Below are 25,247 nucleotides of genomic sequence, written 5' to 3'. Positions count from 1 at the left end.
CGTTCTATTTGTATGTTTTATATGTTTCATATTAACATTTTTAAAGTGACATAGGCTAGTTCAGACTACATGTATATGAGCTGACTTTGTCATCTGGAGGTGGAGGGGATGGTGGATGGTGTGGCCCCGGGTGAGATGCCTGCCAACCTGCAGACCACTGTCCAAGACAAACAAATAACCACAATAAACCACTTTTTTAAAGAGCCATCGCTGCGTCTTGCAGCATTTTTTAGGCACCAAACATGATTGTTTCTTAGCAACCCATCGCTGTTTTTCCACTGAGATAGTACCATGAAATGCTGTTGTTTTTTAATGAGACATTATTGCGCTTCCTGCTGGGATGGTGCCGCCAACCCAGCCAACATTTGTATGTGGGGCCCATGTTGGTAGTAAACAGGCTGAAAAATGGGCCCTATATGGGATTGTTCATGGGTTACATATTAGCCCCATGGCAACTGCCCACGGGTGGGTTTACCCAAGTGGGCCTCAGATAAGATGCCCATTGTGGGCCCATACCCACTTGGTACCCAGGTAGCCTCAGCATAACCACGTGGGGCCCACTTGGGTAAAGCCATCAATGTGGGCAATTGGCATGGGGCCAGTTTGGAACCCATGGACAGTCCCATTAAGGGCCCATTTTCAGCCCACATGGGCCCCAAATGCAAATGCTGGCTGGGGAAAGGGGGATGTTTTTCACTGAGATATGACTGCGTCTTCGTGCGGCTTTCTAGCCACCAAAACCAGATATTTTAAGTCAAAACATGATCGTCTCTTCACCATAACCAGTGGTTTCTGTGCCTAAATCCAACCACACGTTAACCACAGCATTGTTGAAACATAAAATTTTAATGTATCTGCTACATAATATCGCACAAATGTGACATACCACTGGTTTACATATACATACAATTCCAACATTTAAAGTGGCAATTGGGTCGTAAATTGCTGGCAGTACTTAAGTAGATCTCCTGCCAGTAGAAAAAACTATTAAAGTAGACACTGACTTTAGAGTTTTTGCCAAACTCTTGCTAGTTGATAAAATAGCTTGTAATCTAACTTAATCAATCAGAGCACTGAGACCAAAGTGCACTTGAACTCAACCAGCCTGATTATAAGAGCTTACCTTTCAGTTCTTGTGACGCGTGTCGTTGAGTATTGAGGATTAAATAGGGGTGAAAAGGTTAAAGACTCAAAGTTTGTGCCCTGGCTCTTGTGTCTGCCTCTTCGTGTGTAATTACATTTTAATTGACAGAGGTCATGACAGGATGTTTACAGGATTTATTTCCATCATGGTCCCTTTTGTTCCGTCAGTCCAAAGCGGGAGACATGTGACCACAGCGTGCCACGTCCCAACAAACCCATCTATTTACAGATAAATGTGCCAGAAAAAAAAGATTTCAATGCAGTAAAATGACCACGACCTTACTTGGACACATTATCAGTCTCTGTTTGACCATTTTTTCAAAGGCTTGTAGGTTCTGAACGTCCTTAATCACAAGAGGCAGTTTGCTCCACTGTGTAGCACCGGCATAGATAAAAGAGACCTACCTATCATTACTTTGAATCAGTAAAGTTTCAGTCTAGAGTGTTTTGATGTGAGTTGCAGAGTGTTGGAGATATCGGCCGTAGAGATGTCTGCCTTCTCTCCAATATAATGGAACTAGATGGCACTCAGCTTGTGGTGCTCAAAGTGCCAAAAAATACATTTGAAAAGTTCAACAGCAATGTCACTTTCCAGAAATCATGACCCAGTTAATCAAGATAATCCACAGACCTTGTTGTGAGCAGTTTCATGTCGGAACTATTTTCTTTCAGAAGGAAGCGTGCATCTACTGCCAGCTCACCTAGCACCACTGAGATAACTAATGTTACAGCTCAGCCGAGGAGGACATCATGTGCTAGCCTTAGGCAGTGTGACAGTACGGTATACCAGGGTATTCAGAAATCCCGACAGTATGATTTTCAATAACGTCACATACACAGGCGCTCCTCTCACTGTCAGTGCACAGCAGGTGCCACCAGCATGTTTGTTACATCTAACTCAGCGAATTAAAGATTGTTTTCGACCAAACTGGAGTCGATAACTGTTAGGACAGTGGACTAACTAATTAGAGGACTAACAAGAGTAACCAAGACGGCTAGGGTGAGTTTTATTTTGTTTCGGTCTAGTTTGAATGAAATGTGTTTTACCATGAGATAACAAGGCAATTAAGCCAGTCTTAGTTCCGTCACTGATAAAAGGTGTACAGTGTATTTCTCTGTTTAATAATTTTTTAAAATTTTTTACATTTTGCGAATTTGTATTATGTGTTTATTCTATCTATCTATAACCGGCCTGTGTGAAATGCTGGGATAACTTAATAATTAGGTCCCAGTGTCCTAAAAGGAGATGATAATGTAGTCCCAATGTCCTCAGATGAGCACTTCCTAGTTAACAGCATTTTAGCTTGTTACTATTACTAAAATTGATCACATTTGTTTGCCATATCAAACTATAGAGATAAAATTTGATCAGGTTTTGTTGATCAGCTGCAGACTGAGCATAAAAATGTCCACAAACGAGTACAACAGGTCTAAGTTAAGCAGAATGAAGTATAAGGGGCAGGAAACCCAAAATGTGATGACCTCATGTGAGGACAAAGGGTCTCAGGACAAGAGACATCATTGTGAAATGGGACGTTCAGCATGATGTGTGCTTTTACTTTTTGTACTTTAAGTATATTTTGATGCCACCGCTTTTGTAATTTTACTTATATGTAAATTTGAATGCAGGACTTTTACTTGTAACAGAGTATTTTTACACTGAAGTGTTGCTTCTTTTACTTAAGTAGAACATCTAAGCAATTAAACCAGCTCTCAGTTCCCTGACAGTGTTAAAATCCATCTTAAACTCACCCACATCTTCTCATTTTTCATTTAGGTTTAATGAGGGAAATCAGTAAGGGACAATGGCTTCAACATGAATTTACCTTGTCAGTGCTACTCCAAAAGAAAGTACGTATTTTAAGTTATCTGTACATGCAAAGTTAAGATATTTTTTCAGGTATGCTTGGACTGATTTATACCTTCCAGAGAGCTTTATCCCTTCTCAACACCTGTCTCTGTCTCCTGGGCAGGACATTTATCTGAGACACTAAATGTCTGTGACACATTTGGACCCAGCCCAAGTAAAGACATAGATAGATTCACGAGATGAGTCATCTTTATTGTTTTAATAGGTCAGTGTGAGCCGGGTTCTTCTGTCTGTCAATCTCCTTAGTGCGTGTGAATTAGGCCCCGGAGGAAGCGAGCCGACACAAACAGCTTTGCGGCTCAGGTCCAAGGACACGAGACCACAGACGCTCCAATGTTCCCCTCAACTCTGAACCAAGTGACCCAGAACCCCACAGAGCTCACTCGTCTGCCACGGCTGATAAACTGGAGGCTGCTCTGATGATGGGAAGAGGTGAAGTCTCGTCTGTTGGACGGAGAGATGGTCCTGGGCAACCTGCTGCTGAGTTAAGACACTTTGATCTGGTCTTTTTTTAAAGTTTGGGTTTGATTTGTGGAGAGGTAACGAGCTGCAGTGATGAGGTGAGGTCCTGATGACTGAGTAGAGCAAACTTTATATGGTAGCTGTGGTGAAACTGTCAACATTATGAATATGTGAAAACATATGTTTCATGAAGGTGTGTTTTGTTCCTACCTGCCTGTTCTGGTATTAAAGTGACAGTGACGGGGGGGGGGGGGGGGGAGTGGTGAGCTGTGCCTTTAAAGATGCAGTTGTACTGTTGTATAGCACTGTGACTCTACAGTCTGCTGTTTGGTCTCATGCAGGGGAAGTGCTGCAGGAAGTGATGCTACACTGTTGCCACCACCTGGACAAAACCTGCAACTGCAACACAAACTCCTTCAGTCAGGTGACTGAATTTACTGCAAGTGATGTCCACCGTTCTTGCTTTATGGCCCCTATATATTTACTAAATGTACAGTTATGATTGTTGAGTGTCTTGAGACCACTCCACAACACTGTAGGTGTAAATATTTCCTCTGCAACAACTATCTGACAGTTACAGTTAGTAAAGACAGAGGATTAGGCTACAGGTGCTCTTTGGATGCCTTTGGAGTACTGTGCTTGTTCCATCCTGCGAAGGGCTCATTACATGGGTGATACATGGTTATATCTGTATAAATATCTATATAAAATGCAAGTCCTCTTCAAAACAAACCTGAGGTCCACTGTAGGGTTTGTGGAAAATTAAACAGACCAACATGTTGCAACCATAAGTAAAAACTACAATGTTTGCCTCTGAAATGTGGTGAAGTGTTAAGTAATATAAAATGAAAATGCTCAAGTAAAGTACCTCAAAATTCTACTTAAAGGGACAGTTCACCCCAAAATCAAAAACATATTTCCTGTTAGTGTGAGATATTTAGTATCCAGCTTTTGCTTCTGCTCCGATTTTTTAGCTGAAACAATTTTAACTGTTGATGAAAACATCCAGCGTTTGAAACAAAGTATACTGACACAACAACATCCATGTGAAACACCTCGGCACAACTCATCAAAGAAAATAAAACTTGCACTATTACAGGCTGCAAAACATTTTCCTTACTCTAAAATTGTACTCTATCTGGCCACCTTAAAGTGACAGTTCACCACAAAATCGAAAATACATATTCATATCAGTCTAGATAGTTTTGGTGTGAGTTGTTGAGTATTGGAGATATCGGCTGTAGAGATGTCTGCCTTCTCTCCAATGTAATGGAACTAGATGGCACTCAGCTTGTGGTGCTCAAAGCGCCAAAAACATAAATTTAAAAACTCAACAGCAATGTCTCTTTCCAGAAATCATGACCCGGTTACTCCACAGACCTTGTGAGCAGTTTCACATAGGAACTATTTTCTTTCTACGAAACTACACCTGCCAACTGTATCACTGTGCAGAATGAAGCGTGCATCTACTGCTAACTCACCTAGCATCACTGAGCTAGCTGACGGTACAGCTCAGCCGAGGAGGACACCTCACACTGTCACATGCATGAACCTCTTGTCCATGAGTAGATGCACGCATCCTTCTGTGCAGAGATACAGTTGGCAGGTGTAGTTTGGTAGAAAGAAAATAGTTCCTACATGAAACTGCTCACAACAAGGTCTGTGGATTATCTTGAGTAACCAGGTCATGATTTCTGGAAAGAGACATTGCTGTTGAGTTTTTCAAATGTATATTTTGGCACGTTGAGGAGTGCCATCTAGTTTTATTATGTTGGAGTGAAGGCAGACATCTCTACAGCTGTTATCTCCAACACTCAGTAACTCACACCAAAACAGTCTAGACTGATAAACAGCACTACAGGTAAGAGGAAAAATATTTGTTTTTGATTTTTGGGTGAACTGTCCCTTTAAGTACAGTACTTAAATAAAAGTACTTAATTAATTTCCACTGATTCTAAACTCTTTGAAAGACTTTTATCACCGCTTTAACATCTCCTCTGCAGCTCCTTTATTCTTTTGCCTTTAAACTTCTCTGTAGTTTATTGCAGTAAATGAAGGGCCATGCACCTCCTCCTCCTCCTCCTCCTCTTCCTCTGTTCCCCCTCTTGTGAGAATGTGGAGCAGGACTATGCGATGGTCCGGGGTGTATGTAGGCCAGTGATAGGCCTGCATGTGCTGCTCTGTCTTTGGCTTAAAAAGTTCAAGTCATTATTCTCCTCCTGCTCCTATTCAGCCGAGGTCCCGTTGGCTCATTGTTATTCTGCCCGAGTGACAGGGAGAGAGGCGGACACAGAATGGGAGGCTGACTGGGGCTTCCAACGGCAGGGAGCTGGTTGTACTGGGCGGGGGGTTTTGTCGGTGCTGGTTTTTCTGGCCGGTTATTGCGGGCGTGAAGGCATGTTGATAATCGGCTCAGTAATGAGGAGAGGTACTGAACGGCACCAAATATCTGACCCCGATTCCTGGGAGTAGAGAGAGGCAGAGGACAGGGGGAAAGTGTGTGTGTCGGTGTATGTGTGTGTGTGAGGCAGAGAGGGGGGAGAGGGCCATGTGAAAAAGGGGTGGAGGGGAGCTGAGATTTAGTGCTCTGCTGGATGAAACAACCCCCCACTAACTAACGGAGAGGGAAAGTAGCCTAATGGGAAGAAAAGAGGGGGTGTTGTACTGTTCATTTAACACTCAAAGACGCGCAGGAAGCTTTTATCGTTTCCCACAATGAGATCAGAAAAGGTATGTAACTTTTTTTTTGTCAAGTTGCTGAATTATGTTACTGTTTTACAAATGGAAGTGGAGCTGAGAGAGCAACAGGTAGCTGTTAGGGAGCTGTGGGCAAATGGCAGGGTGCTTTTTTCACACAGGAGAAACATCCACTGTGTAACTATCCAGATTATTTATGCAGCTTTACATGTACAGCACAGTTTGGATGTTTTATTTCTGTTGTGGTGCATTTGTCTCAGTAGTTTAAAACACTTTGATTGTCAGTAAGATGAGATGATGTGGAAGAAAAGCCTCATTTAGCACTGGAGTTTTGTTTTAGCTGCAGTGTGGCAACCATTAATTGATATTTAGTGAAATGCAAGAGGTAGATGCATTAATATCTGGCAGCATTTCACCATAAGACAAGATAGCTTTAAAACTATGATAATTTTCAAGTCTTGCATGAATCCTTTAAACACAAATTTGTTTGCAGTGTTTTAAGAGTCTAAATTTTGAAGTGACATCAGAGCTGCAGCTATAAAATGTCAGAAAATAGAAGCAGTACCATCATAATTTCCTCTGCACTCAACTTTTTTTCCCCCGATCATCATTTTAATAACCAAAAATATTCAGTTTATTGTCATATAAAACAGAAAATCTGCATAAATGTTCGGATTTTTTTTGGTATTTGGGCTTAAAAAATACTCAAACAAGTGAGCGACAATTCTCCTTGCAGCCTTAAGTGACATTAATGGTGTTTAACTGCTATGTTTGCCTCCACACCATTAGAAGACATTTAAAGAGGCCAAACCACATGAATGCACCTTCTGTACCAGTTTCCCAACCACCTGCAGACTGTTCCTGTTGCATCCTGGAACGAACAACACTTTATTTCTTAGATTTAAACCACACTAAGCTGGAAAACACACTTTTAATGTAGCTCTAGTGTTTTTAAAGATTGTGCAAAGTGACAAAGTCCTAAAAAAAAGGCAGTTTGCACAAAGCTCCCACTTTTCTGTTTCATCCTGCAGCCTGCTCTGGCTCTCCTGAAAAATTACAGCCTACACCAGGGTGGCCTTAATGAGCAAGAGTCTGGAAATGTTTTCTTTGTGTCATATACCATTAGTTGATCTGGGTCAACGTTTGCTCTGTAATCTTGCTGTGATAACAAAGGAGGGCTGCACAGGGAAAACCAAATGAGCATTTTGCCATTAAATCCAGACTGGAAATCCTTTGACCCCGGAGCAGTCCCCCCCTTGATCGTCCTCTCTGCCGAGGAAACATGGTTGTCGCGTGTTTATTCAGTGCTCTGACACCTGTGACTCAGCCTGGAGGAGCCCATTGTTCTTATCTGTAATGGTATAACTCGTCTGGCACACAAATCTTGGAGAAATATTTGGGTTGCTGTAATGTTGCGGAGCGATAATGCAGAAACTGGCAGCTGAGACCCAGAGTGAGATCCGTGGGAAAATAACAGTGCTGGTCTCAGACAAGACGGTGTGACATCCTCATAGCTGGCTGAGGTGCTGTGGTTCGATGGTCTTAAAAGTCCTCTGGATGATTTAAATGTCACACTTTCAGTCCTTCACAGAGAAAGTGGAGGCACTAAATAGTCAAGTTCATATTCTTGTTTAGTAAATATGAAGAGTTAAAAGAATTTGGGCAGTGAAATGTTATAGGCACTCCCTTAAAACAAGGTAGAAGCTCCCAGTCAGTGATGATAAACCTCCAAGTATTTAACAGTACAGTTGCTTTTGGAGGTTCTCTGTACACATGCTACATTACAAAAATCTGACACTCATCGTTGTGAAGTTTTCAGGATTAATCGATTCATTTAGGCCGTGATGGTGTCTTTGAAGTGTTTGTTTTATTCAGCAATCTGTCCAAAACCCAAATTTAGTATCAGTTCTGACAAATTAATGAACTTGTCTGGAGATATAACTTCCCATAATTCCTTCTCCCAGCTGGTGAGTGCTTTAATTTCCTGACTTTGAGCTTCTTCTTTTAAAATTTGATAGATGTGACCTAATATGTTTTTTGTGTTTGCTTTATCAGGTGCTTTTATTACGCAAGCTATATAGGTTGTATCTCAGTCACTGTTGTAATTATTCCCAAACAGTGAATTTTTGGTATCTTTGAATATCAGAATTTAATTGAATTGAATTATTTTATTTTATTTTAATTTAATTTAATTTAATTTAATTTAATTTAATTTAATTTAATTTAATTTAATTTAATTTANTATCTTTGAATATCAGAATTTAATTTAATTGAATTATTTTATTTTATTTTATTTTAATTTAATTTAATTTAATTTAATTTAATTTAATTTAATTTATTTTTATTTTTATTTTTATTTTTATTTTATTTTATATGAAAAGGACAATGTACATTAATCAACATTTAAACAAGTGTAAATTCACCTGAGTTAGCTGAAAGGTTTGCTTTCATCAACAGTCTCTTTGCCTGATGTTATGAGGCATCCTAAAATTAAAAAAAAGAAAAACAATATATAATCATTAAAACGTACATTATTGTGTTGAAAATACATATACAAGTTAAGTATAAGCATAGGTTCAATAGGCCTATGAGTCCAGTCATTTTACAGATAAATAAAGGTGGCATCAGTGTTGACATTATTGGTTCACATTACATTAAAATTAATACGATGGGAGACTTTAATTGATTGAAATCGTAATTGATTAATTTATTTAATGATCAACTAATTGTTTCAGCTCAATAGCAGATAAATACAAATTCCTCTGAGGATGTGACTGTAAAACACCTTGATTTTTTTGCAGATTTGGTGCACAGAGAGAGTTTTCATGAGAGATCATCACTAACTACAGTGTACTGTTTCTTCTTTTTTAGGGGATTGCTGTCTGCTGTAAAGCCTAGGGCCCTGAGCAACAGAAATAATCAATACAGACGTACATAGCGGCAGCAAATAACCAAGAGAGCAAAAATGTCTCGAACAGAAGAGGTCAACAAGATGACAGAAAATGTCTACAAGGTATGTCTCGCCTTCTCCGCCCTCCAGTTTGAATCACTAAAAACCATGTTTGTCACATACACTGTCACACACAGTAAACTGTGCAGTGAAATAATACCATATGAGAGCCATAATTTGCCTTTCCTTGTTATTTGTGTTGCCACCAGGGGATTCTGGACCAGTTCAACCCCAGTCTGAAGAACTTTGTGACCATGGGGAAACACTATGAGAAAGCCCTGACAGGTTAGTCAAACACAGGATCATTCAGATGCTGTCTTTGTCTGAATAACGGAACAGGATACTTTTCAGTTTTCCACTAAAATGAACTCTCTTCTTCAGGAGTGACCGTGGCTGCCAAAGGGTACTTTGATGCTCTGGTGAAGCTTGGAGAGCTGGCGAGTGACAGCCAAGGCTCCAAAGAGCTGGGTGAGTGGGCGGCTGGTAGAGGAAAGACGGTGCTGGGGGGGGCATTAAAATAAATTAGTGATGGACCTAATAAAGTTAAGAGAGTCGACGTGACAGCTGGAGAGAAAGCAGTCTGTGCTGCGTGTGTTGGTGAGGGAGGAGATGAAGACAAGAGGGAATGAGGAAATGTAGAGAGAGAGGGAGAGAACAGAGGGACAGGGAGAGAGTAGGGTCATTGTTGGGAGATTAACAACACCACATGATCTCATTGTAATGCTGAAAACAGCGGGGGAGGCAGGCAGGAGAGTCGGAGGGCGAGATGCCAGCCACCACATACTACAGTGCTGTGTGACCGAGGGAGGGACTCACAGCTGACCGCCACTTTGTAAATGAGAAACTGAGTGAAAACAGCTTTATGACATTTTACTGATGTGTTGTCCTGCGTGTATGTTGATGTTGTGAACTTTTATTATTAGAGCTCAGATGTAAGATTTCCTGCACATGTGAAAGATCCATTCTAACTAATAAAAGCAGCTCCAAATCATATATAATACCAGTCATACAAATATAGTTGCCTTCACTGTCCTGTTCTTTCCTGCTGCTCACAGGAGACACACTGTTTCAGATGGCCGAGGTCCACAGACAGATTCAGGTGCAGCTGGAAGACGTGGTAAGACTCCGCTGGTCTGCATTAATTACTTCATGTTATCGAACCATTTTAAACATCATATAATTTTTAAAGGGACAGTTCACTCCAAAAACCAAAATTCATATTATTCTTCTTACCTGTAGTGCTATTTATCAGTCTAAATTGTTTTTGGTGTGAGCTGCTGAGTGTTGGAGATATCAGCCGTAGAGATGTCTGCCTTCTCTCCAATATAATGGAACTAGATGTCACTCAGCTTGTGGTGCTCACAGTGCCCAAAAAAACCCCCATCATGACCCGGTTACTCAAGATAATCTACAGACCTTGTTGTGAGCAGCTTCAATAGGAACTAGGAATTCGTATCACCACACAGACGGAAGTATGCATCTACTCATGGACGAGGGGCTTGTGCTCATGATAGCATGAGATATAAACATTAATGGCGTCCTTGGCTGAGCTGTAACATTAGCTAGCTCAGTGGTGCTAGGTGAGTTAGCAGCAGATGCACGCTTCCCTCTGTGCAGTGACATAATTGGCAGGTGTAGTTCATAGAAAGAAAATAGTTCCTACATGAAACTGCTCACAACAAGGTCTGTGGATTATCTTGAGTAACTGGGTCATGATTTCTGGAAAGAGACACTGCTGTTGAGTTTTTCAAATGTATTTTTTGGCACTTTGAGCCTCATAAGTGGAGTGTCATCTAGTTCCATTATATTTAAGTGAAGGCACACATCTCTACAGCCAATATCTCCAGTAGGGTAGCGTTCCAAAAGAAACGTCTGAACAGTAACCCCCCCCACACACACACACACGCACACAAATGAAGTTCCCTAACAGGAAAATAAAGTTCTCTTGGCTTGACTTGACTTGATAAGTGCGTTACAGGTCCATTTTGAATGGATCGCAAGTGACTTGCAAACGTGTCAAGTTGTAAAAAGCATTCTCTATTTTGAAAAACAGTGAAGTTGCAGCACAGAGCTGCATTCTTGAGGTGCCGTTTCCTGCTTTAGAGTGAGTGACTAACACACAGCTACTTGACAGAGACAGCAAACTAGCTCGAAGACATGGCCAAACGCAAGAATGACAAATTGTGTGGACCTTGAACTAATGACTAAAGAGAAAACTGGACCCCGTGGCTGGACCAGTTGGGAATCACTGCTGTAGGGAGATCTCAGTTCTTTCAGCAGCAATGGCTGCCAGTTGAGAATTGAGTGTGTCATATCTAACATAGAACGGTCCACAGGATCTTAAACAGCAGAGCACCTAATTGCCTCGATAATTACTTATATCTCCAACGCTCGACAACTCACATCAAAACAATCTAGGCTGATAATTGTAATATAGGTAAGAGAAAGAATCGGGTGGACTGTCCCTTTAAGTCGGCCAGAAACAGTACAATTTGTCAAGTTTATAAAGAAAATATTTTGGCAGCCTGTAGTAGTACAAGGCTCTTTTTTTGATGAGTTTTACAGAGGCGTCTCATGTGGACGTGCTGTTTGTTTAACATGTTGCATATGGATCTTTTCTTTAACAGTTAAAGCTGTTTCACTCTGAGCTGCTCGCCCAGTTGGAGCAGAAGCTGGAACTGGATATTAAATACCTCACAGTAAGTTAAAACCTCCATTCATGTGTGATCAGTTGTGAGAAAAGCACAGTTGCTTAGTTAAAATGTTAAGTTTAATTTTGACGGCAAGGCAATGTGAGACAGGTTTATCTGTGTAGCACTTAGCTAATTTAAACAATGGTAAGAAAAGAATAAACTGTGGTAAAATAAAAATAATTGTGTAAATTTTATGTTTGATGATGGTATGACTAATGGCTAAAAAATAAATAAATAAATTGGACTCCACACTTATATCTTAGAGCATCTGATTTTTTTCCACTTCCATCTCAGGCCACCCTGAAGAAGTATCAGAGTGAGCGGAGGTCTAAATCTGAGTCTATCGAGCGCTGCCAGTCCCAGCTGAAGAAACTGCGCAGGAAGAGCCAAGGCAGTCGTCACCCAAACAAATATGGAGACAGAGAGATGCAGGTAGGTGAAGTCCAAAGTTTTACATGTGCAGTGGGAAAAAACCACAGTACAGAACTTTTAAGTAGAATCCACAAACATGTAAAATGCTAAAGTTGCTCACTCAGAATTACGGCAGATTAAATAACAGTGTTGTGTGAGTGTTTGTGTAAGAAATAGGCCAGTGTGAATAAGATTAAAGGACAATCTGCCTCAGCTGATTCTCCAGGAAAAAAGCAACTTAGCGTTCAAGTCTTTACTGGAAGAAATATGAATGATATAACAGGGTGAAAGGGTTTAGGAGGGTTAGGTTGGAGGAAAAGGTCACCAGGGCTGATGGAAGAAAGATTTTTGTACTCATTGTGCAACAGGCAGGAAATGATGTCACACATTCTTCTCTTCATACAGCATGCGTTAAAGGTCACTCTGTTGTTTAGGTACTACATGTGTGAATGTGAGTGTGCAGCTGGACTGAGTGTGCATGTTTAAGGTTGTTCAGGTTTGCAGTGAAATCTTTGACTTTTCTTCAGTTTGTGGAGTTGATGAGTCGTCGCCAAGGAGAACTTGACACGCTGGTTGCCGCAGGTTACAAGTCTGCGCTCACAGAGGAAAGGAGGCGATATTGCTTCCTGGTGGACAGACAGTGTTGTGTCACCAAGCTGCTCATCAACTACCACTCCAAGGTGATCTGCTCACATTTACTTATGTATTCAGCAAAGTAACGTTTCAGCTTTATGGAATCCAGATGTATTCATCCACACCTGAAAACAGTCCCTCACAAATTCACTATGTACTCCTGTTTGAGTGACATTGCTAAAAACAGTTTTGGTCTTGTCATTTGTCTACAATTATTTGTTAACAGTATTGTGGTTTTCTCTTGTTGTGCTTTTGAACATAATCCAGGTGAGAGAGCTTCTGTCACAGAAACTGTCATCTTGGCAGCAGTCATGTTCTCAGCCCACAAAACTCCCGGAGCGTGCTCTGAATCTGCTGCGTCACACCGCGCCTCAAGGCTCAGGGGCTGCTGGGATAGCCGAGGTCCTCCGCCACACCAAGATCGGCTCTGCTCAGCCAGAACAGGTCAGATCAGTTTTGTTTATACTGTGTCAGATGTTTGATGTTTTCTCACTGGACTTAAAGGGATAGTGCACCCAAAAATGAAAATTCAGCCATTATCTACTCACCCATATGCCGAGGGAGGCTCTGGTGAAGTGGCGACCCAGATTAAAACATCCAAGAACACAGAATTGAAGCCATAAAATATCTCCATACTGCTTGTCCGTAGTGATTCAAGTGTCCTGAAGCCCCGACACTTGGATCACTACGGACGAGCAGTATGGAGATATTTTATGGCTTCAATTCTGTATTCTTGGACGTTTTAATCTGGGTCGCCGTCAGCCATTCGGTGTGCAGTTGTGCTGCTACCCACTCCCCCCTCAGATCTCCGAAAGTGTTGTGAGGACTCTAAAACTTCACCAGAGCCTCCCTCGGCATATGGGTGAGTAGATAATGGCTGAATTTTCATTTTTGGGTGCACTATCCCTTTAATCTTAATTTCTGTGGCACTGAAGAAAAAAGACTATGGTGGGCTTGAAAACCCGCAAATAGAAGAATAGAAATCCTTGCCAATTTTTTTTTTAAAGCTGCAACTGAACACAGTGTGAATTAAAAGATACAAACTATCTCAAGTTCAAGTTCAAGCTAAGTCTACAAGTCCCTATGTGATCTGAGATATCATCTGTTGTCTGTAGTTTACACACAGTTTTAGAACTTCCAAGTTATTCCCTCCGAATCAAAAGCTTTACAAGAAGGGTTTCACTCCATGAAAGATGGCCTTGTCATTAAGCTGTGTTGTCTGTGTAGTAGAAAAATATAAAAAATACTTTTGAAATTCCGTTTTTACAATAAAGGAAACAGTGTGGCGCCCACTTCCTGTTCATAAATTCCTGTATTACTTCCAAACAGTGCACCAAAATATGTTTCTGAAAACATTTTACACAAGAAATAAGTGATACAGTCACATAATCTAGGTTTATATTTCATCAGCACTGCTTAGTTTTACCGTTTGATTTGAGTTTGGTCTGTGTTTGAGAGAGACAGAGTGGCAGCATCTCCTCCGTTCTTGATCTACTTCTATAATCTGTGTGTACGTGGTGGCGGTGGGTATATAGAAATGAGGAAGTACAATCTCCAGTTTGAGCAACAGCCTTAGAGCCTGTGAAAATCTTGGGTGGCAACTGAGTAGAGAGATCTGGGTGCTGGTAAGATGGAGGGAAGTTTACCACAGTTCATGTACATGTACTACTCACATGATTATGATACAATGGTGAAAATCAGCAAAGTATTTCTCTAATTCCCAGTGAAGTCACAAGTCATTGGTCTTAAAGTGAAATGCAAGGTGACAAAGTCCTTTTTGATTTGCCAAGTCGAGTCTAAAGTCACCAGATTTGTAAGTCTGGCTCTAGTCTAAGTCAGCGGACTCAAATTCTCACAACTACTTCTAATTCCTGGTAGTTAACAGTACCTGTCTTTGGTTTTTCAGAGACTCTCAGTGCAAGAAGTCCCTCCTCTGTTGAATGGAGACTCCAGTCGCTCCCAGCAGCAGCGCTCGCTCCCCTCCTCCTCCTCCCAGAGTGAAACCTGTCCTCCTCAGGGCTCCCCCCACACTTTCCGCTCCCTCTCTGGTGGAGGAGGTGCTGGAGGTTCCTCACGAGGAGCGTCTCCTCAGCACACCAGCACGCCCCTCAGTGCATCTGCCAGCCCCCTCCCTGACAGCAGCGCCAGCAGCAGCGCCAGCCCCGCTACATCCACCCCCACCACGTCCAGCGGCTCGGCCCAGCAAACCGCTCTCCTCTTGGCTGCCAACACATCCAACCTCTCCCCGAGTCTCATCCCCTCCACGGTGATGTCAGTCAGCCAGGTCTCCCCACCTGGCAGCACCTTGCATGGCATGACCCTCCCCATCCCCCACAGTGCTCCTCACAGTCCTCCACTGCCCCACAGTGCTCCTCTCTCCAGGGCCATGACTCCTGTGCAGCTACTGCACCAACAGGTGGGACCAGGAGGAAGCAATACTTCATCACCGTCACATAACCCCTGGCTGCTGAAGACCGCTGACATGTGTACAACTGCAACGCTTCCACTGCCGCGGAGACCTGTCAGTGAAATGAGGCTGGGCGGCTTTCAGGGTAAGATGTGATAAGTCTCCTCCGTATGTTTGAGTGTCTCCTTCACCATTTTCTTTTTATAAATTTTAGTCCACATTGATTTGGAGTAGGGATGTCAGTGTTGGTTAATTTTGCTGTCAATAGCCCAGCACCTATTAACCAGTTACTTATTGGTTAATTTTAAGGGGGAAAAAAACACAAAATTACATGAAATATAAGAGGTCTTTCCTTTTATTCTGACGCTCCATTGACTCAGGGAACTTTAGCACCACATTTTAAAGTGCAATTTATTTACAGGTGGGAAAATTGAAATGTTTAGTGATGTAAATGTCTTGCCTGTTATTTTATGTTCTGTTGGCTTTGCAGACAGACAGCTGGTAAGCCGTGTTAACATGCGGAAACATAATGGCAACTGGCCACCTTCTGGACTCCACTAGTTAGCTAACATTACCCATGGCCTGGTGTTATAGTGCAGCCAAACAAACTCCATGACTTCCTGACTATAAATGCTTTTAATGTGAAGCAGCAGCTGAGGTAAAAGTTGTGTTTGCAGTATTAAAATACATACAGCTGTGAGAGAGTGAACATCATACAGCCAGGCTGATATCAGTGAGATAAATCATAGTAGAGATGGATTGCATGCATTCATCATTTTTAAATCTCTTGTGTATGAGCTGACAGTTTGAATCCGACATGGTGGAACTGGCGGACTCCGACATTAAAAATGTAAACTACTATATAGACCATTTCAAATCTAACATCATAGGACGCATTCACACTGGTGCTATTTGGTACGCTTCCACAGATAGTTCGGTTCGTTTGGAGTGGTGTGAACGCTCATTCGAACTCTGGTGCGGACCAAACAAGTGCACCCTGGTCCGCTTGAAAATTGGGGGTCTCGGTTCACTTACAAGTGAACCATGGTGCGGTTCGCTTACAGTGGGAAATGCAAACAGACTATCCAGCGAACCAAAGAGAGGAAGTGAACCAAAGAGAGGAAGTGACGTAGAGCACAGTGCATTTTGGGTAGAAAGAAAACAAAGCCAACGGTGTGAAACTGGAGGAGTAGAGGTAAAAAAAAGAAAAAACAGAAACCCCAAGACTTGGTGTTGCTCCATCGTTTTTGTGGTGACCAAGTTGGCTGAAGGGGATGGATTTCCGTTTTCGGTCCTGGCCAATCGATGAGCCGGGTTTTCTTCTTCCTCATGCATTTTTTCTTCCCAGTCAGTGGTTGTTTCGGGCAATACTGCCCCCAAACGACGCAGCTGTTGTAACTGTGTGACGCTGTCCAGGCGGTTTGGTCCGCTTTAAAAAGTGCAGTGTGAAAGTGAACCGAACCAAACAAGCGTTTGAAATTTTCCGGCATTCCCCGCCCAATCGAATGGAGTCCCCTGGACTATCCTGGTGTGAATGTGCCCATAAACATCCTTTGTATATCTTGTTGGGATGTCTGTTGATGCAGTAGCTGACAGGAAGTAAACAGGGACCAAAGCTGTTACCCTAGCAACAGAATAGCAATGAAACACTCTATACCTGGAATATATATCACTTTTCTATTGCATAAAAATGACGACCATTAACAGTATCTCAAACAGGGTTTGATTACAACCCTTTCCTCTACCTAGGCTCCAGTCTCCCCAGGATGCTGCCTTTATCTGGACCTACCCGGGTGGAAGCCATGTTTGCTCACTCTCCTGGAGCATCCGAGGGCAGCGGTGTAGGGAGTGGGGCTTGCTTACTGCACTTCCAACCTGGTGACAGCATCACCCTGCTCATCTCCGAGCCCAGAGATGGGTGGCACTACGGTCAGAATGAACGAACTGGACGGTAGGTTTTACAAATCACACACTGACATAGAAAACCACTCAATGATCTGCTGCATTAAAGACTCCTAAAACCCACATCCGGTTCCATCAGTGGGTTTTTGAGTGGGCTTTGGTTAGATTCTTGAAATAAAGTCTGTGGTTAACACAAGCTGAAGAGACTCTCCATTGGCTTTTTGACAAGGGAACCAGGGGGATGTTAACTTCTGGGCTGGCCTACAAGTAAACGTCATCCCTGCAGCGCTCTATAACTTTGACAGGGCCTTGTAATAAACAAAATTAGAAGACTCTGAAATGTCTCAATGCCATAAGATGAGGCTGTATGTTACAATAACCAAACCACATCAGGGACACCACTTCCCCTTAACACTACTTTTTTCTAGCTTACTGTAAGTACAGTATTTTTCTTTCTTACTTAAGAGGACTTTTGATACTGTATGTTGTGTTCACACCTCTCTTTGGCACCAAGTTAAATTTATATTCACAAGACGAGAGATTTCTTCATCACGCACAGACTGACTTGCACTTGTTCTTGTTTTATTGTTAACCAGTGGTCACATATAGTACAATTTTCCCTCACAGGAAAGGCTGGTTCCCTTTCTCCTACACTCAGTCCACACACAGTAAGATGGATCACCTCGAGAGGTGAGTCAGAGAAGAACAAACACTCAAATCTGTCAGTTTTCAATGTTGTTGATGACCTTTGACACTCTTAATGACAGAAGTGCTTCCTTTAATTCCCTTTAGATGTTTTATGACTCAGTGTATCAGCAACACTTTGAAAAGTAGGAAGTTATAACTTCAGTTGATTCACAGAAAACTTCATGGGGTCATTTTCATGTTGAAACTATTAAACAATCTTCACTTTTTCCTTCTGTATTCTTATTAAAAACATATTTCATGCCAGACTCAGAGAAAGAGCTAAGAAACTGCAGACTGATACTTATGGTTTGCCCTCTCAGTCTTTCCACCGCCCTTTCCCCAACATGTTCACTTCCAACACCAACAGATTTGTTGATGAATTAACTCAAAACCAATGTCTCTCGACTCTCATCATGTTTCCTCTGTCTCTTTCCTTGTATATGCTTTCCTCTCTGTCTGTGACCTTCCCTGTAGCTCGCTCTTCTTATCTAAGGCGAACAGCACCAGTACAGGCCAGCTCGACAAGCTGGTGTCTCCAGGTCTCCCAGCGCTCACCCCCGAGTCAGAGGAGGAGCGCTCCCTTCCTCCACAGAGGGTCAGCACCTTCCGCCCGCGCCCATACAGCATGGCCGACAGCAACAAGGTCAGAAACATGAAACCATATGGAGGAGGTCAAAGGTCAATGTGTTCTCCTAACTGAGCCTCACTGTTAATGGAGGAGATACGGATGCTTCATAATAATGATGATTTATCTCTTATTTCCATTACAGATCACCTCAGAGTTGGTCTCTCCTCCACCCTCTCCAACCAGGTAACTTTTAGCAATTCAAAGGTGCTCTGTGTGTGTCATTAAAGGGACATTCCACCAATTTATATGTCACAGTCAATTTACTCATAACATTGAGCTTTGGGTAGCCTGACATTGCCAGACCAAATAACAAATGCAAGTTAGTCGTAAACCCCCGTTTGTTGTCATTCGTTTTCCAAGGGGCCTTTAACGCCACAAAACAAAATGCCTCTGGTTGCAATAAGATAGACCTACAACCAGTCAGACCAATAAACATGTGCCGTTTGATGCCGTTTTTGCCATCAGAATTTTTTTTGAAATATTTTTTCAGCTAGAAGCTCTCTGACTTGTTTAAAAGATCTTAGGTAGCTAAACAGTCAACAAATATGAATGTGATGGCATTTTTTGCAGCAGTTGACAGTTTATGGTAGTTAAAGACTGAACTGAAAATGGGAATACTGAATATAACATGTGGTTCATTGAACTTACATTTACATTTTTAATGGAACTTAGAATGGTATGATTATTTTGTGAACCATGCATGAATGATTTTTTAAAATTAACATTACAAATAATCTCATGTGCCCACTGAAGTACACCAAAGTACCCCTAGGGTAATTCGTATACTATTGATACTCAATTTACGACCTGTGGGCCAAATCTGGCCCCTAATAGGGTGCCAGGTGCCCCCCCAAACAATTTTCCAATTCAAAGGGGGAAAAATTGATTCACACTGGGGGTTTTTTTTGGTACTTTTAACATACATTAAGCTGCGTTTACACTGCCGCTTGGCTACCGCCTACCTGCAAGAGTGTTGTCCAGCATTCCTAAAAGCAGCTGCTGCTAGTACAGTCCAGGGCTGTGATGACGAGCAGTTCCTTTGATGAACGCTGGAAGTGCAAGCTATCTTGGCACCATGTAGATTAACAGCATCATGTAGCAAGACAACAGAAATCACTAAAATTACCAAAGATCTCTAAATATATTTGGACAATTTACCATTCATCTGAAGTTTGATGGAAATGTTATAACAGGCCCAGTTTTTTATTTATCTGCTCGGCGCATACTCTGTGCACGTTTACGTTGCCAGCAACTGCTTCATTCCCTGACTGCCATGTTTGAAACTGCTTCCCCGCTGCCGCCTTCCCCACATTGAAGTGACTGGAGGCTGCGAGTTATAGCACAGCAGTGTGAAAGCAGTTTAAGGTGCCAGAGTGCATTAAAAAGCATCAAAATGGAGCTTGTAATCAAAAAAGGTGCCAAGAGAGAACCCCCGTCCCCTGACAGATGTCTGGGCTAAACCCCAGATGTCCTTAAATCCTAGAAAGTCCCTACTTTCATGTGTGGGGCCACTAACTGAGTGGCCCCCGGGCAATGTAAATTGAGTGTCCCCGCCATACCTCCATTTGAGAATCACCTTGCTACAGAACCCCTTTAATCACCAGTCTACGTGTGATTGTCGTACCTCTCATTGATATTGTTTCCTCCTTTCAGGACTAATCCATTTGCCCACATTCGACTCAGAAAAACTGTCACCAACGATCGCTCCGCTCCCATCATTGAGTAAGAGTTTCATTCCCACAGCAGCAGCAGTCCTGTTCTCTGTGGTTTGTCAGTCCATCAGACCTCAGGTTGAATCCTGGAAACAGCTCATTGGTTCACAGTTGATTCTTTACTTTGGATGTTCGCAAATTAATCAAATACAGATTGTGTTTTGTGTGCAGGTGTAGAACTTTTTAAATCAAAGTGTAAAAGGTTCACGCGTAAAGGCTGAGTTGTTTTAAATATGATTACAGTCCAGACAGTTTTGAGATAGTTAGGTAGGGAAAAAAGTAGAAACAAGACAAGATGCTATAATATCTGAAAATTCTGAGTGAAACGAGACATTGAAATAAATTCTAGGCTAGTTATAATAAAACAGAAGTAAGAGGTTTGGCTGTACTTAGCTTAGTGTTTGAAATGGACATAATGTGTCGTCCAGAGTAACTAACATTTGCAGGTTTTCCTGGCCTATGAAAGATGCCTCTTATATCTCTTACTGTTTTACAGTGCAATTTATATTCCTCAACATAACCTTTAATGTAGGGTTTTTTTTGTGCCATATTCAGAAAAGTTTTCTTTGTCGGGCTGATCTAGGGACTGGCTCCTAATAACAGGTTGTGAACTTTCACTGTAATGAAGTGTTACGGAAAGAGGACAGGCTCCTACTCTAAAAGTGCTATTACCATATTATATTTTTTAGGAAAGCTGCCAGATTGTTTCTTGGTTTCAGTGAAGGTGAACTTTTAAATTTATTCAAAGTGTCTTGTCTATTTTAAAAGGTGGTTGTTTGGTGGAGGAAGAAATTGGCACAGTGACTTATTTTTGTGTCATTTTCACCTTAAATTTACTGAACATGGGAAATGCTGTTCGAGTGTTAAAGTCCCTGTCAGTTATATCCCATGTTTGTACCAGTTAACACTTCACACTGCTGCTGTAAAGTTACATATTAACATGTTATGAATGTAGATTTTTGGATTAAGTTAACTCTTTACCTGGACTCAACATGTATCATGAAACAAATTCTATATTAAGGATCACGTGTGTAGGATTTAGTGGAAACTTCTCCTGTGTGCTGAGCGTGTAGGAGAACTACAGTGGATGACGTGGAAACGTGAATAGGCCCATCTAGAGTCAGAAGCTCTTTTTACATAGAGATTGCGCTACAGTGGTGCGGAAATGAGCCCTAAAACCCAGAATTGAAATCGCATTGTCGCACTTCTGGTTCCCTCGTCTCAAAGTCAGTGGGTTCCTGAATGGGTTTTTGGTTAGATGCCTGAAATAAGGTCTGTGCTTAAAGCTTAAGAGACTTACTTGATTTGTTCTACAACATAAAATACGTTAGTAAATGCTCCACTCATGCATTTCAATGCTATTATGTGTCTTTAAAAAAGCTTACAAGTGGCTAATGAGACTACAGAACGTCATCACGCCAAACACGGCTTTACGGCCTAATTGTGGTGGTGACGATGAAGTCATGCAATAGTTGTGTAGTTTGTCAGCCTAATGTTAGCTACTTACCTCTGGTGATAGCATTTAGCTCTAAAAATAAAAGTGGTGTTCATTTATGACGGTTGAAGTTGTGTGAGAATCATAAACTTGTGTTTCCCACAGAGTTTATTTTCTGCAATAATCCAATGGAAAAATTCCATCGGATTTATGACAAGAGAACCAGGGCGACGTTAACTTCCACGTTGGCTACAAAAACGTCATCCCCACAGCACTCTATAGACCTTATTCTCAACCGACTTTGCTTATTTACACAGAACCAAATAACTTCGCCATCATGATGCCCCAGTGTGTGATTCTAGACAGCATGTAGGCATCCTGGAAGCAAACAAGGTGTGACGGGCATGACGTGTAACATGACAGCGTCAGCTTCTAGTGTGACATAACATATGTACTGGCAGGGCTTTACAAACAACGACAATAGCATAACATGTTACTGTCCCGCTATATGGCAGCTGATCTCATCCTCTGCTCAGAGGGTTAGAAGCTTTCGGACCTTAATGTTTCCCCAATTTGTTGTTGTTCTTCTTTGAGTTAGCTGCTAATTGCTGCTAGATGCTGTTTAAGTAACCAGGTGGTGGGTTGTACATATAAAAAGTTGTCAAAATGTCACACCCATCCCGTCCATGGTCCTGTCCTGCCAGCTGTCTCTTTCACATAAACGATTTGACTTGATTCAGCGCTGTTATTACTTCAGCTAATGGCTTAAAGGTGAGACAACCCCTCCCCCCGTTCTGCAATCGTGCCTTCTATGGAGAACGGTGAGGCTAAATAACGGTGTAATGTTCCTGCCTTGGCTAGGCTGTGTAAAAAGGGGCAAGAAACAATAAAGACAACAGGCTCTATATGTACAGAAGATAAAAAGGGCTCATTCTAGGAAAACAAAAAATTCTTAGTTCCGGGTGATTATAAATCAATAAAATCAGAGTTATGAATATTATGTACCATTTCTGCCAAAAGAGGCCTCTAAATCCTACACACTGGAACTTTAAATTTGATTATTCAAATAACCGATCAATTAAGTTCTTATTTAACACAGAGTAATTCCTCCGAAACACAGAAACAGAAAAGCGTACGAGCTCCACAGACACAAAGTGTGACAGTTAATAGTTGAACGTTTGGACGATGTTTTTACAGAAAGTGTTTATTTTAGAAAGTAGCATGTCGTGGAGGGTTCAAAGTGGTAAGAATTGGGTGCTTAGTCTTTGGATTTGATGTCTTCTTGATTCCTTTTCAGTCCCACATCTAAAGCTAGACAACATCTAGGCTAGTCGATCGTAGCTGTACGTTTACCAATCAGACTGAGCTGAATCCTCAAGAGATGTGAAAGCCGAGACAGATGATACGATCGAGTTTAAACGGGGAAATGTATCTATGAAAGTGATGAAGAAAGCATATGGGAAGTTGACCAGCGTCTTAGCAAGTGTTTATGGTAAACTAGAGATATCCAAAGTAATATTCTGTAGTCGCCTCTAGAAAACTGTGGTTTAAAGGTGAAACTTTGTGCGAACTGAGATGGTTTGTGTTCCTGTTGTAACTGCCTTGAGTTCCTGTAATCTATTAGCACCTTGAAGATTCAAGATATCGGCCTCAAGGGTTGTAGTAAATCATTTCTAACAGCATTATATATGACTTTAAATAGTATGGCATCATTAATAAAGGTGACAGTAATATGATAGAGCTAATGCTTATTCATGCTTGTAAATAGTGTAAAACATGTGTGATTGTATGGCTTTTATTTGACTTCTTTTTGTTATGATATTTCACTTTGGGGGAACGTTTTGACTTTGTAGAGGCTGCGGAAACATAAACCTCCCTGAACATGTCAGTCATGATATTCAAAGTTTTCTCACTGATTCTCAATAACACAGTAATAATACAGAATGACATATTAATCTGAATGTTTTTAACTGAGAATACTGATAAAAATTAACTTAAATTTTGAGTCACAGCAGCATGTGGTTATTGTAGTGGCCTGTGTCAGGGATTTATAAAATAGAGTAAAACATGAATTGTGTTTGGGGCAAGTGATACGGTGAAGAATACAATGCATGAATGAGAAATGCAAAAATTAGAGTGTAAGAATTGATACAGGGGAATAATGTAGTATATGTACAACATATAAATATATCTTTAGTGTGTACATGAGGAGTTTATTAAAATTATAAACATGTAACATGAAATTTATGGCAAAATGAATGAACACATATACAGCCAGTCTCCGAAATGTTATGTGTATACAGGAAGTAAATGTATAGATGTCTAAAAGGTGGCAGATGAAGGCATGTTCTGCAAAACGACGTTAATTAAACCAGAAACTTGTGCAAAGTCCAAAACTCTTCTTCCAGAGTGAAATATCGTTTTAACATTGCACACCAGTTTTACACAGTTCCTCGTTTCTGTGAAAAATATGAAGCAACGTAAACAGACTGTTTGCATCTACATGAAATCCCGCCGACTGCAGAAGATATTTTATTGTGATGATGAATACTGCTGAGTAAGACATTCTTCACCTGACACACTGAATATTGACGTGTTGTGAAATAAAATTTCTTTGAAGGAAATCTTTGTCCACTTTTGCTCTGTATGTTTATGAGTCTGTCAATGGAGTGACACCAAGGCAAACACAGATATTAAAGGGATAGTTCAGATTTTTTGAAGAGGCTTTTTATGGGGTACTTACCTATACTCCATGTTGATGTCTGTCAACATGCCCCCAGTTTGGAAAAGTGTCAGGAGTGCTGACACAGAAGCTAAGTAAAAATCAATATCACTATAAGTGGACACTATATTGAGACTATTTTCACCGTTTTACCTTGCTGTCAGACAACCTGTTCTGACGGGGAAGCCCATTACAGCTTCGGTTCCCCATCTCTTCAAAGCCACCAGACTCCACTGACAAAAACATAATTTTGGTAGCTGAACACTGGAGTTGCTGACCTACAGCTGCCTCACTCAATTAGTTAATCTGTGTTATTGTGTGACTTTGTTGAATTTAAACTAAACCCTTTATTTATTTTTTGGTAAAGATTTGTTTTTATGTGCAGGAGCAGTTCCAAAAATGTGTCAGATTTCCATTTGTGCATTTGAAAATATTATTTTAAAAAGAAAAAGTAAAAGGACAAAGATACTTATCCAAAATCATTGAGGAGAGGATGTACTAGAACTAAACCTTAGGACATTTTGACACACAAACATATTAATAAATTCATGAATGGATCAGAAATGATCAAATTGGAAAAGAAAAACACGAAGTTGTTCAGCATCAACCCAATGTTGTTCTCAATGGAGTCTGGCTTGAAAGAGAGCGATATTACAGCTTCAGTTCCCTGTAGAAATCGCTATCTGACGGCAAGATAAAGAAGTGAAAATATTCTAAATATAGCGCACCCTTAAACTGATATTGACTTTTTCAGGTGGCTAGCATTTGTTTCACTGCTGACCCCTCCACAGCAGTACATTGCTTAGCTTCCATGTCGGACTCCAGCCTGCTTCTCCAAACTGGAGGAGTGCCGACTGACTTTACTGAATGTAATACATTGACTATGGATAAGTAC

General features: G+C 41.2%; 1 protein-coding gene across 2 annotated transcripts; it reads left to right on the top strand.

Moving 5' to 3' along the window:
* The first annotated feature begins 5,602 nt into the window (after positions 1-5,602).
* zgc:158689 (uncharacterized protein LOC791177 homolog) lies at positions 5,603-24,821 on the top strand. Of its 2 annotated transcripts, none has more exons than XM_050047835.1 (15): positions 5,603-6,205; positions 9,044-9,185; positions 9,332-9,407; positions 9,504-9,590; positions 10,178-10,239; positions 11,750-11,821; positions 12,110-12,247; positions 12,754-12,906; positions 13,127-13,303; positions 14,766-15,411; positions 16,986-17,217; positions 17,796-17,858; positions 18,330-18,498; positions 18,626-18,666; positions 20,137-24,821. In XM_050047835.1, exons 2-15 carry the CDS (start codon positions 9,138-9,140, stop codon positions 20,207-20,209), a joined length of 2,037 nt encoding a protein of 678 aa, XP_049903792.1. In that variant the 5' UTR covers positions 5,603-6,205; positions 9,044-9,137; the 3' UTR covers positions 20,210-24,821. The 2 variants fall into 2 exon arrangements, with proteins under 2 accessions (XP_049903792.1, XP_049903793.1); XM_050047836.1 differs by having other exon boundaries at positions 5,604-6,205; positions 17,016-17,217.
* Positions 24,822-25,247: the final 426 nt, after the last annotated feature.

Source organism: Epinephelus moara, chromosome 6, assembly GCF_006386435.1.
Source record: "Epinephelus moara isolate mb chromosome 6, YSFRI_EMoa_1.0, whole genome shotgun sequence".
NCBI lineage: Eukaryota > Metazoa > Chordata > Actinopteri > Perciformes > Serranidae > Epinephelus > Epinephelus moara.
Note: the sequence above shows the minus strand (reverse complement) of the source record. Positions and strands in the feature narration are given on the sequence as shown.